The sequence below is a fragment of the Lagopus leucura genome, unplaced genomic scaffold, assembly GCF_019238085.1.
Source record: "Lagopus leucura isolate 7727_CA_CO unplaced genomic scaffold, USGS_WTPT01 Super-Scaffold_100019, whole genome shotgun sequence".
NCBI classification, from domain to species: Eukaryota; Metazoa; Chordata; class Aves; order Galliformes; family Phasianidae; genus Lagopus; species Lagopus leucura.
In genome coordinates, this window is record NW_024962273.1 from 6,074,713 (window position 1) to 6,087,106 (window position 12,394).

General features: G+C 37.5%; 1 protein-coding gene across 15 annotated transcripts in view; it reads right to left on the bottom strand.

Moving 5' to 3' along the window:
- Positions 1-12,394, bottom strand: part of R3HDM1 (R3H domain containing 1) — a 66,115-nt gene continuing 53,721 nt past the window's right edge. For 10 of the 15 annotated variants that reach the window (XM_042877743.1, XM_042877737.1, XM_042877733.1 and 7 more), the window contains 9 exons: positions 10,233-10,387; positions 9,844-9,992; positions 7,756-7,859; positions 7,158-7,322; positions 4,052-4,221; positions 3,676-3,826; positions 2,507-2,589; positions 1,739-1,823; positions 1-1,405 (listed from right to left, as the gene is read on the bottom strand). In XM_042877743.1, the coding sequence (XP_042733677.1) occupies positions 1,041-1,405; positions 1,739-1,823; positions 2,507-2,589; positions 3,676-3,826; positions 4,052-4,221; positions 7,158-7,322; positions 7,756-7,859; positions 9,844-9,992; positions 10,233-10,387 (1,427 nt within the window). In that variant the 3' untranslated portion in view covers positions 1-1,040. The remainder of the gene's footprint in view (positions 1,406-1,738; positions 1,824-2,506; positions 2,590-3,675; positions 3,827-4,051; positions 4,222-7,157; positions 7,323-7,755; positions 7,860-9,843; positions 9,993-10,232; positions 10,388-12,394) is intronic. The other 5 variants (XM_042877741.1, XM_042877739.1, XM_042877738.1 and 2 more) reach the window with 3 other exon arrangements.

A 12,394-nucleotide genomic window follows, 5' to 3' on the forward strand; every position in this document is an offset into this window, starting at 1 on the left:
TTTGTGTTTGTAAACATTTATTTTCTTGAACTGAAAAAGGCTTGCATCAGCACACATTGTACAGCCTTGCAAATTACACAAATTGAAAAAAAGTTTGTTTCATTTTTATGTGCAATGAGTCTTTTGATGTCCAGTGAGTATCTGCAAATGATGAAAACTTAAACCATTAAAAAAGTTTCCAGCTCTTATCAAACACAATTATCTTAGCGTGAAAAGAAAGAGAAAGAGATTCATACTGGTGGGAACACAATTAAAGTGCAAACATTTTGTCACTTGTGAAGATCCATTTTAGTTTCTTCACTTTTTTTGCTAAAAAGAAATATTAAAATGTGATTCAGTGAACATTCTTCGTAATCTATTCATATTCCCCTTTAAATACTTCTTCAACTCATTGGATCAAAGCAAATCCTTCCAGGGTACAATGAACTTGTAATTTCTTTTGACATCGCTTGAATGAATCTCAAAAGAAACCAACCATCTAAGGAATCAACTAGTTACTAAAATTATGTTTCTTTTCTTTAAAAAACAAAAGAAATGCAAGGGACAGGGAACAGGTTAATCTGAATACTTTGGGCAGTTCACTACAAAATGAGCGTAATTCCTTGGAAATGGTTCTCTTTCCCCCTGTACCAATCCTCAGGTTCCTGCTTTGGAATGGACAGCTGTGTGCTGGCAGTGAACAGGGATTATAAAATACAAATCTGAACATGGGCTTTTATGAACGTTTGCTGTACAATAGAGCTTTGGATCTGATACAAGAAGTCAAAAATATAAAACAAAACTATTATAAAAGTTGGGGGGGGCATTTCAATGGCATTCTGTATAGAAAGCTGCCTTTCCCAAAGATGATTTCTTGCTCTTGTCTGGAATTAACTTTTTCATCGTGCTGGATCACTGGGTTATTCTTCAATGGCTAATGTCACTTATGACAAAACATCCCAGGAATCTCTGTGAAAAGAACAGAAACCCCACAACATTAAGCCGATCAAGGAGAGAAGGACATGGAAGTAGTAAAGGCTGAGTGTCCATCGATGTAACTGCTACTGAGAACTAGCCCTTTCAAGGATATGAAAGTCGTAGTGCTTCTTGCTTGTTCTCAGCCTGAACTTGTTAACTGAGGTACTACTTTGTTTCTTCAATGCGTTCTGAGCAGCTGACATTGTAGGGAACATAGCTAGAACCGTGTAAGTGGAGGCCAAGTCAGTAGATTTGCATGGCTCAGTGTTCACATTACTATCTCCGCTGCCACAGTACCGCCGGTGGTGCTGCTGTGTTTGTAGACACTGTGAATCCCTCAGCCACCTGATCTTGGCACCGACTTTTAAAAGTTCTCCAAACAGTTTTTCTGCTTCCATACGCGTTATACCTTCTGGCAGCTCTGTTATTTCTAGAACTTTTCCCACAGCTGAAACAAGAAAAACGTCGAATCAAAATTCGTTCTTGTACTTAAAGATTAAGTAGATAAGTAGATAAAGACAGTAGAGAATGAGTTATTTCATCCTCGTATCTCCAGTTAGCTGATATTACAGGCTATTACAAAAGCATTCTGTTGCTGGTAGAGGGCAATGCTTCTTTCACATTTAATGCTGCTTACAGCTGCAAGTGTACAAATAAAAGCTGAGATTACAAATAGGCTCCTTAAAAGAGCAAGTCAATGCTGAATTTTGCAGTAGATTTGTGAACTGACTGTACCATCTGACTTGCTTTGCCCTTATACACCACGTGGCTAGTTCTATACCTGGCTCTCCTGCACTGAGATCCGCTGAAGCAGCCTTCTTTGCTGGTTTCTTTCCCCTGTTTCCATGTCTGTTTCCAGGCTGACACTAGAGAGATGAATATAAATGATGTACTTCAATGACAAGGCATCGTATCTTAAAAGTTCTGCATTACCTCAGTGTAAATCCCTTGACTTCAGAAGAAAGGAAGGAAACGATGAAAAGAATCACCTTAAAACTTCTCAGAAAAAAAATAAACCACCTCCCCTCAAACCCATCACATCTTCTGGCTGATCTCTGGTAGAATTGAGCAAGGTAGGGGAGAAGGGTTTAAGTCTCTCCCCCACAGTAAATACAGTTTTGCTAACACTTACTATTTTCTTTTCTTGTAAGAAACAAAACCACTTTTTGCTTAGGAATACCTGTGTTTCCTATTTTAAAAAAATTCTTACTCAAAATCCTTTTAAGCAAATTTTTTTTAGAACTCATTTTTAGAACTGCTGCCTATCTGCTTCTGGGAGAGTCCATATTCTACACTGTGCCTTGCACCTTCTTTCACAGGTTGAAATTTCAGTTCAAAAGACAAGTTACATTTCAGGATAATGCTTCTCATTACTTTTACACCATAGGAACAGCGGAAGTATCAACAAAGAATGAAACAGTTATTAGAAAGCAAGTGCTTTCCAATCCATTATTTTTCCAATGCAGTAATTTAAGTTTCTATTCACAGTTATTATAATTGTAGTCCTAAATTGCTTTCTTCTGTGTTGCCAGGAGAGTGTTCTCTTTACCTGTTGGCTTGCTACTTGTCCACGTAATAAAGATGGTGGATTGTATTGCAGGGGCTGGCCAAGCAATGGGTATCTGGCATCTCCTTAAAGACAAAGGTAATTAGAAGGGTCCCCCCCACCCCCAGAACATAGTAACAGAATTTGGAGGTTTTGTGTTTATCTTTTGTAGGAGAAAGCAGAATGAGTATGCACAGTGCAGTGTATCTGGCTAAGCTAGGAAGATAAGATTTGTGTGATGAAGTCACATACTGATCACAGGGTGAAAAGGTTCAAGCCCAAGGCTTTCTTGCATTTAAGAGTTACGCTGAAAAACACAATAATGTTATTTACAGTGGTGTCACCTGAAAACGACCTTAATAAAGGACTTCTCAGTGTACTAATTTAACCATTGCCATGGTTGCATCCCTGGTGAGTCTTCATACTCCTCTGTGCTCTGAGGACTACCAGATGGAATTCTTTTAACAATCACAGAAGATTAAAAAAGTTGTGAGATGTGGTTTGCAACAGGCAGCTTGGAATTTTTACAACAACAATGGAATACCAAGCATGTAAAGGTTGTGCAGCACAGGACAAACAAAATAAGTTTCTCCTATCAATAAGGAAGACACAGCAGCATTTTCTCTAAGTCTTGCTTTACTAACGTAATTTTTGTACAAAATAGATCCACTGATTTTAGTTTTGGAACTACAGACCAGGACATCTTTGGTCACTGCCAAAGGACTTCTTGTTTGTTTTCAAACTTCCACATCATAATGAAAATTCCTTATTTTCTGTTTGTTTTTTTTTTTGGTCTTTTTTTTTTTCTTCCTGATAACATGGCAGAAGAGGAATTCAATTATTCTATAAGAGACTTTTTCTGCTATCGTACCAGTTTTTCTAAAAGGAATGAAGAATTCACACTTAGCAGTGGTTTGATTCAATGCATTCATCAATGAAGAAAAGGGTTTTGGCAGAACATTCATCTTAAAATTACAGTTCTATCCCTGAAAGATAACATCGTAACCGTAGAATGCATTAAGATGAGCTAGTGGATAGCTTTGTTGATCTTCCTTCAGTAAGATTACTACTGCAGTGAGTCACAGTTTGTCAGAAAATCCTTATGTCTTTTAAGATGCATTTAAAACAAAACAAAAACAACACAGACAAATTTTAGTTAACCAAAAATATACCTTGTCCAGGGATGAAAGGTCTAGAAAACTGGGGCACAATAGAAAGAGGTGTTAACGTGGGACGGATGTTCTTGAGGTTTGACAGCTGAGCTGGTGCTGGTGACTGGGCTGGCGAGGTGACAGGACTACCTAGTTGAGGACTATGCTGCAACTGGATAAACAACAAGTGTGTATTTAAAAAGGTATCCAGTTGAACAAGCTAAATTACAAGCGTTCCAACACTGGAAGCAAAAGTACTATATTAAGTACTATCAGAACAGACTTCATTCCAAAAAAGAACTTTTGGGAAAAAAAAAAAAAACAAACAACAACAAGCCAAAGCAAAAATGCAGCTTATGCAAATAAGTCATGCTGGAAAATAAAACAGAACTCATACCTGTGCAGCACTGTCTAAAGTGCTAAGTTCTGTGGACTTCTGCCCCCTTTGCTGATCACAGTAATATTTATTCTGTTTCCACTGTGGAGGTGAATGGTTCCGAGGCTGAGGGTTGTTGGGTATATTTAGCTGCATCATGACTACTCCTCCACCCGGTGGTGCTGCTACTGCTACATGGCAAGAAATGGACAGGATGCAGTTGGTTCATCATCAGTTTCAATTTTAATTTTAGTAGAAAAGACATGAATTAAAACAAAAGAAAATGCTTACAACATCCTGCTAAATAAGCTGCTCATTTCTAGAGAACTAGGACAGGATATTCTGTACAATTGTATTTCCACTATCAAATAAATCTGCACTAGATTAGCTTAAGAGAAGGTTTCCCAGAACTGCAGAAGATAAACGGAACCACTGAAACTCATTAGTGGGAATATTTTTTAAAAGAAATTCTATTTAACAATAGTTAGAAGTATTCTACATTTACTGTAGTTATTGTCAGAGTAAAGTTCTCTTTGATATGGTGCCATACATTAGAAAGATCTGAAATGGGTCTTTAGTCCAAAGCAACATTTCATTCATTCACAGATTTTATAACTATCCTACAAGTCTGGGGTTGCTTTTCTGAGTAGGGAACGTAGTTTGTTCCATGCAGCCAGCACCACTTAGCTGCTGTGGTTGCTGCAGAAATTCCAGTCAGGGGAGAACAGCAAAACAGCCAATGCTGTTCCATGGTTTTGTGTAAAGAGCTGTGATGAGAGCTTTTCTGAGAGATTAATTGTTATCCCCCATCCCAGGTAATTTATATGATGTCCTATTTACTTGGAAATGGTTGTTTGCAATTTCCTTCTTCTATGTTATGTTTACATAATTTCTCAGAAACCATGATTAAAATACACTGTTTGAACACCATTTAATCATCCAACTTCACTCCCTTCAAACAGAGAGTCCACAATCTTCTCAATTCATTACCTACATCATACCACCGATTAGGAAAAGTCAATCAGATTACAGAATGCATTGCTCCTATATCTTCTTAAAATGGGCTATTGTATTCACTACCCCTGCACTGCAAAAAGAAACAATCTGATTCCTTGGAAACGCAAACCATACAATGTAGAGCAACAGGATCTTAATATTAGAACTGTGTTAGCCTTTCTAAACTGTACTGTGAAATATTTACTGTATTGATGTTTATCAAAACAATGTGATAACAACAATTTTTTTTCCCTAATTTTTTAAAATGGCAAAAAGTTCTACCTATGTGCTACAGATTGAAATGTAATCATCAGATTACCTTGCCAACTTTAGTAGAGGGTATCAATTTGAGCGTCCCTGCTCTGTCCTTGTAAAAGTCACACAGTGAATATTTCCATTCTGTTGTGCAGCAAAATAAAACAGACTTCTGCTTATGGACTGCTGCTATTAATCTGAGTAACACACAGCAAGTTGCCAAGTGGCAAGGCCTCTGTAATCTCTATGCACAGACTCGAGGAAAAGAGGCAAAAACCAATATACACACTACCTTTCACACAAGATTGGTTTCATTTTATTAATTATGCACATATATATATATAAATATTATAAATGTTAGATTTACATTTTACTGCTTTATAATTTCCACAGTGCTTGGCACATAACTTTTGTCATCTCTGTTCTATGAGAACAGAGCTAGAACTCCCAAGGAAATAACCTGCAGCATTACTGCTTGACAAATGCCACACGCTGAAAAGTTCTATGTAAACCACAAAAGAAAACTGTAGATCCCCAAGTGCTGTTTCTCTTTACTTCTACTATAAGTTCCACAGCATTTGAGTAAGTGAGAATAAATGCAACTCTTTTCCTATAACAAGCGTGCTTGAAATCAAGTGTCATAGAAGGCATAAGTCAGATGCAGATATTCAGCTATCAAAAAGCATGGCAAGAAGAACCCGGGAGAAATCCTTGAAAGGCTCCCAGACTGAGTGTGCTCCCCTTCAAATTTTTCAGGAGGAGAAACACCACTCAGCTGCATGCCTACGTATGTCCTGTGTCCTTACCTCGAGGTGATTCCTCAAGGTATCATCTCACTATTGCTGTTGCTCAAGTGCGTGCGTTTTTTTATTCTCTCAATATTTAGAAGTCTTTTACCTTCCCCAATCTTGTTTAAATGGCAGCTTAACAGGTTTGAATCAAAACAGCATAAAACTAGAACTAGAACAGGGTAAGGGTAGAACAAACCAATTCTAGACCAATTTTGGATGCCTGGAAATGGCCATCTTTAAGATTTACATCCCAAAAGAAAGAAAACTAAAAATGCCTGTGAACTAAAATACACTGCTGATCCAGCTATCATGCCACCTAACTGTACGTTACCTATTTACTAATGAACAGCCTCTAAAAATATCTTTAAAGATAACAGGTCATAAGAGACTCCACATCTCATCTCCACTGGAATCTAGGTCATTGACCTAGTTGCTTCAGCTATTGCTTGCAAAATACTGATAACAATGGTAGAAATTACACCCCCCTTTTCTTTTTGTTGCCAGTGAAACCTCTCCTGCATCAAATTCCCTTTCATTAAAATAAGGGCAGTAGTACTGACTACGATTAAAAGATTGATCTATAAATCTCTGGTTTGGAGGCTAACCCCAATGCCCTTAGTTTCCTGACCAGCTCATCAAATTTTATGATAATTGTGGTTGGAAATGCAGAGATTTAAAGTGTCTGGATATCAATACTTATAAACGTTTCAAGGACAAGACAAGCTCTATGTCACTACTGTTTTCATACTGCATTGAAGCTGCTATATATAGGCCTTAAAAAAAAAATTATCTTAATATTTTATAGAGCAAAACATTCCAAAACTGATTTAAGTACTTCTGCTAAGCAACATTGTTCTCTGTTGAAGAAGGCTGCCTCCAGGCTGCTCATGTAAAGTTGGCTGTTGTTTCATTTAGTTCAATGCGGTCGTTTTTGAAGTTACAATGACAGTAATTCAGATGAAGAATTCTGAAAAAGTATTTGCAGAGACAGCATTCAAATCACAATTGTTCTCGCAAGTAGCCATGAAATCAACCTGATAATTTCTAGACAGAATGGCTTAGATGAAAATCCCAATAAAATATACCTTTTATTGGCTGCATGATGGAAAGACCAGTGGGTGAACTTTTACATGAGGGTGGAGACACTATGCTGTAGTGCAAAATGGAAGCAGCCTGTGGCAGCTTTGACTTTGATGAAGGTGACAATAATGTAGGAGGTGATGGCTTCTGACTTGAATGGTTGTTATAAACTATGGAAGTAAAGGCAGTAAATAAGGCTACCAGAAGAAACAAACATGAGAACAGAATACTTCAGAGTATTTAATTTCCCTTTCAACATTTGAAAAGACTACCTCTCTCCTCTCTATTCAAGCCCAGTAGCCACTGAGGAAAAGATTAAAGTCATTTGGCTGCGAATGCATTGTTCCCAAGTCTGACTCAATTCAAAACAGGCATGCAAGGCATTGTGGTGTCCAATACTGAATTCTGGCAAAGTAATGAGAGCTTTCAATGATAAAAAAAATTAAGATGTGAAGTTAACCTGTATGCAATCTAACTTCAAATACAGAATACAGAAGGAAATTAAAAAATACTTAATTCTGAATCAAACCCTTAATAACAAATACAAACACTCTACATAACAATGGCTAAAAACTTGCTCCAAAAAAGCTTTAGTCCCCCAACCTGCACATTGCTGTCCTTGAAGCTGCTGTGAGTTACAGGGTGATGATGTTCTAGGAAACTGTATCTGCTCTGATCCAGGAGGCTGCAAATATCCTACTGATGAACTGTAATAATAATAAAGAGAAAAGAACATGACTAACAGAAGTTTGTCACATTTAATCCTAACCACTGCATTTGTTGCCTACAGACACCACAAATTACTGGGATTTCACTAATTTCAATCAGTAATATTCCCACCTACCCACTGCCCAGGAATCTTTTCTTCAGAAGACAGTGGTTTCGAGTCTGTTCATTGGCCATAACTTATGACCTGTGTATACCAAGAAGCTGTCGTGATTTGTTTATTTTGGTATGTGTGCAAATAGACGGTAAAAAAGATGTACAGAATTAATTAACCATAATTAGGTCTCAGTTAAAAAGCCACCACAGAACCCACCACAAGGATTTCATATGCTGTTTTCTCAGCTGGAGGCTGGCCCCAAGCAGCTGAGTCAGCTTATTCAGCACATGGAATGAGCATACTCATCCACTTCAGAGCACGGTAAGGCAGCTTAGACAGATACCTACAGAGGTTGCCTTAGCATGGCTTTACCAAACAGGAGACTGGAAAAAAGTACCCAGGCATGGAAGAAGACAAAGAAATAGCCTTTCATTTTTCTGTAATACATGCAAAAAGAATAATTTTGGAAGTTTATTTATGCCAGCTAATTTTCAAGACATTCAAGTCAAAACAGTTGAGGAACCGACACAACCACACTCTGTCATCACACAGAACATCTGTCGGGTTGGCGGACTGCAAACTGAGAGTGGTCATGTCAGTAGTGACAGAAAGTGAATATCCTGAGGGAATGAGATCTTTTTAAACACCTTCAAACAATAGAATAAAGGAAGCGTGATCCTGTTGAGCCTCCACTAGAAATCCATTTTCATGTATGACTTCACCTAAATTTTTTTGCATCCTTTGTCCCCAAGATCAAGTATTTGATTATAAATTAAAAGTGCTCGTATTTTGAAAAAGGCAAAACTCAGTGGAAACTAAAACAAATTGCTTCCTATCTGCATAGGATGTACTCTTTCACACTGCTTCTTATCTTCCTATTATTTTAGTCTACACTAATGACCTGTGGGTTTGAGTCCACTCAGTTCCTGCAGAATAGTATTCTGTGTTCTTTGTTGAAGTGTTGCAACACATCTATTTTGATAAAAGCAAGATGCTGTCCTAATGTCCAAGATGCTAGTCTGCTCTGAATACCAAATAAAAGTTACCCTGCTTGAAAGAGATGGCCATTGCAAATGACAGAAGAGACCAAGCAAAGCTTATTATAAAAAAATGTCTATGATGATGTCTACCTGTGACTCCACTGAATCTCAAACATAACCAAAGAAGAAAAGGTTAAAAAGAACCTTATGGTACACAGAACAAGAATTCAGATTCATTTAATTTGATGAAGCCGTGTAGCAATAACATAAATACTGAAATCTGTGCTCACAGATGGATGAAGCAAGCTTCATACCACTGCTGCTTGTTTAAAAGCTGCAAGCCAAGTACTTTGAAACACAACATGTAACAAGCATTAATTGTAATGAATTCTTTAGGTATTCAATTATCTGTTCTATCATGAGTACTCAACATTATTTATCAAACAAGACCTGAACATCCAAGGAAGTTCCTATACTCATTTCATAGCCAGCTTTGTGCTAACAGGCTTTGTTATGTGCACAAAAGGAAGTTGAGTAATCTGTTTCAGAGATTCAAAATAAAGAGAATAAAGATAACTGCAAAAAGGTATTGCTACTGGACATCCTCGTGTTTCACGGGTCAAAAAAGGAACACTGAAAACTACAATGTAGAACTTACAAGTAAAAGATTGCTGATAGCAACACAGAAACAGTATATTTCTAGTCCAACAAGCAGTACTGGTTGTTTCAGTTAACTGCATAAGAGTAAAAAGAAATAGCTAACAAAATATTTGCAAGTCTGCCTATAAAATACATCTCAATACATGGAGTAATATAGCAGATATTGTCTGTTTCTACAGGGCAATTAAACCTGGTTGCTGAGAAATCAAATAACTAAGTTAAACTTACCTTAAATTATTCTGTTGATTTGATGGAATGACGCTGTAGTAAACTGGCATTCCTGTTGTGGGCAATCCTTGATTTGACTGACCAGGAATTATTACAGGCTGTTGATATGTCTGCTGGGGCACTGCCTGGGAACCTTGAGGCACCGAAACCTAAAAATTGAGACCACATTAAGACTTCCTTATGCAGACAGTGTTTCATTCTGCCCCTTGTTTAAAACTTCTGCTTCACATTCCAGTTGTCTTTGTTTGCTATTACTACTTTTTCAAATTTCTATCCATGTCACTTTGAAACACACTTGCAGATTTCATCCATTTACAAAACAATTGTAAAAAATTAAAAATAGATCACTCTGAATGCACAGATTGGAAAGTTCTGAGTAAATTACCCACCTGATAAGATGGCACTGAAGGATATGGAACAATCACACCTTGAATTTGATTCCCAACGTTGTTGTGTTGGCCACTGACTAGACTTTGATTCTGAGACTGTTGAACTCCAACTAAACCCTGGTAGTTTTGCTGCTGGTTAGGCAAAACTTGGTAACCTGAAATTATACATTTGAATGTTATTTTGAAATAATTACATATGAACAAATTTTATGCACAGTTGCCTATATGAAGAGGTATGTGTGGCATTTTCCAATGGCTTTCTACATCTGGCAGCTTCATAGGAGTTGAACTCATCACGCACATAAAAAGAAGCCAACATTAGAAATTAACAGATTTATTTGTTTGCATCCATCTGGCATCAGCATTAAATACTTCACATCCTATCTGCAGTGCTGCTCTCACATGCTTGCAGTGTTTATACTCCAGTGAGTTACATGTGTTAACACCTTGATTTGTCTGGTGAAAGCAGAAGGCATTTGCACAAGGCATGCCAGATAACATTAAGAGAGAATCAGTTGTCAGTTTTCATAAATAATGCTGTTTGAGGTACACCGGCTTTGAAATTCCGGTGATAACTTCTGCCAGCATCTCAGGTGCCCCAGAGATAGAAGTAGCAGCGATTCAGGGCTGAAGCACACCGTGCAAGGCATACATGCAAGTCCTTTTCAAAAGGGCCATTTCTAAACTGAAGTATGGGATACTAAAACAATTAGGAACTGAGAGAAATCTTCCAGGTAAAAGCCACATTCATATACAATGGAGACATTTTATACTTAACTTTACCTCGTGGGAAAAAAAAGGAAAAAACCTGACCTCGATATCCACCCCCATGTTGTGATTCTACAACCATTTATTATTGCTTAACTGGGACCCTCTATTATCTTCCAAAAGTATCCTAGACAAATAAGTAAATAAAGAAACCCACAGGTCTGAGTGCCAAACAGGAAACAGCATATGTGCGTTTACTGTGCTCCAGCCCCACATTTTTTTGTAAATGCATATAGGAGATAACTTCTACCATGATGAAAATACATGCAGAACAAAAATGAAATTCTTTTTCCCCCCTGCTCCACCTTTAAGGCTATGTGCTTGATTACTTACCATACAGCAAAACCCCCTAGCTATTAGTGTGGCTGAGACAATGCCAGAGACTACAAGAAAGTAACAAAATGGGGCTTGTCCAGATGAACTGATGGCAAAGAGAGTCTGTATTTAACTCTAATGCATTCACATCTAACAAATTTGGCATTCCCCATGCTCCCTGGCTTGATATGGAACTATAATTAATACAGCAAATAGAGCCACAGAAACTCACTTGGATTTTGTGTCTGCGTGTTTAAAAAATTGCTTGGTCTATTTTGTAAATAATTATCCAGTTAACACAAAACAAAACCCAGGGATGTTCATTCATTACATACGTTCAGGGTACAACAAACGTTGTGAATTAAGTCTCAGCTTTTACAGAGATTGCAACAATGGAGACTGACAGACTGGTAACATCATCAAATATTATTTGAGAAAATTAAAGGGAAGAAGGTTCAGTTAATTATGAGTGCTGTTCATTAGAAACACAGAATACACTACGTGCTTTCAGAGCACTATACAATTCAGAACAATGCATGCTTGAATGAAGATGAGTAATTACAGTTTTTAATAGCTAAGCTTGAACTGCACACAAAAATCTCTCATATCTGCAAAAAACAAAACGCTTCAGTGTATTTTGTTGCAGAATGATCTACAGCCCCTAAAAAGCAACAGAATGCAAAGCTGCATATGATAGATACAGTCAGTAATACATCTGCAATCTAAAGCCCTCACTTCCTAGGCTCTGTAATGTAGCTGTGAACATTTGTCACTTTTTTTCTAGCACTTCCAGTGACAGATGTAATCAGTTTTGCAAGTGGAGAGAACTGGAACAATAGAAATTGACTGCCAAAAAGGTTTTCCACTGCATTCCAAAGAATATTCTATTTTTAGCACCACAGTTTCACCTCTGCATTGAAAACGGTATGACAGAAATGCAGCACTCAGCAGAAAAAGAAAACACACCTGCCATAGTGGACTGCCTCCTAACAGAGAAATACTCCAAAGCAGTAGTTCCTGGAAGAAGCGTTTCTTGATATTTACATAATTTAAAATGAATCACTTAATATAAGTTAGCA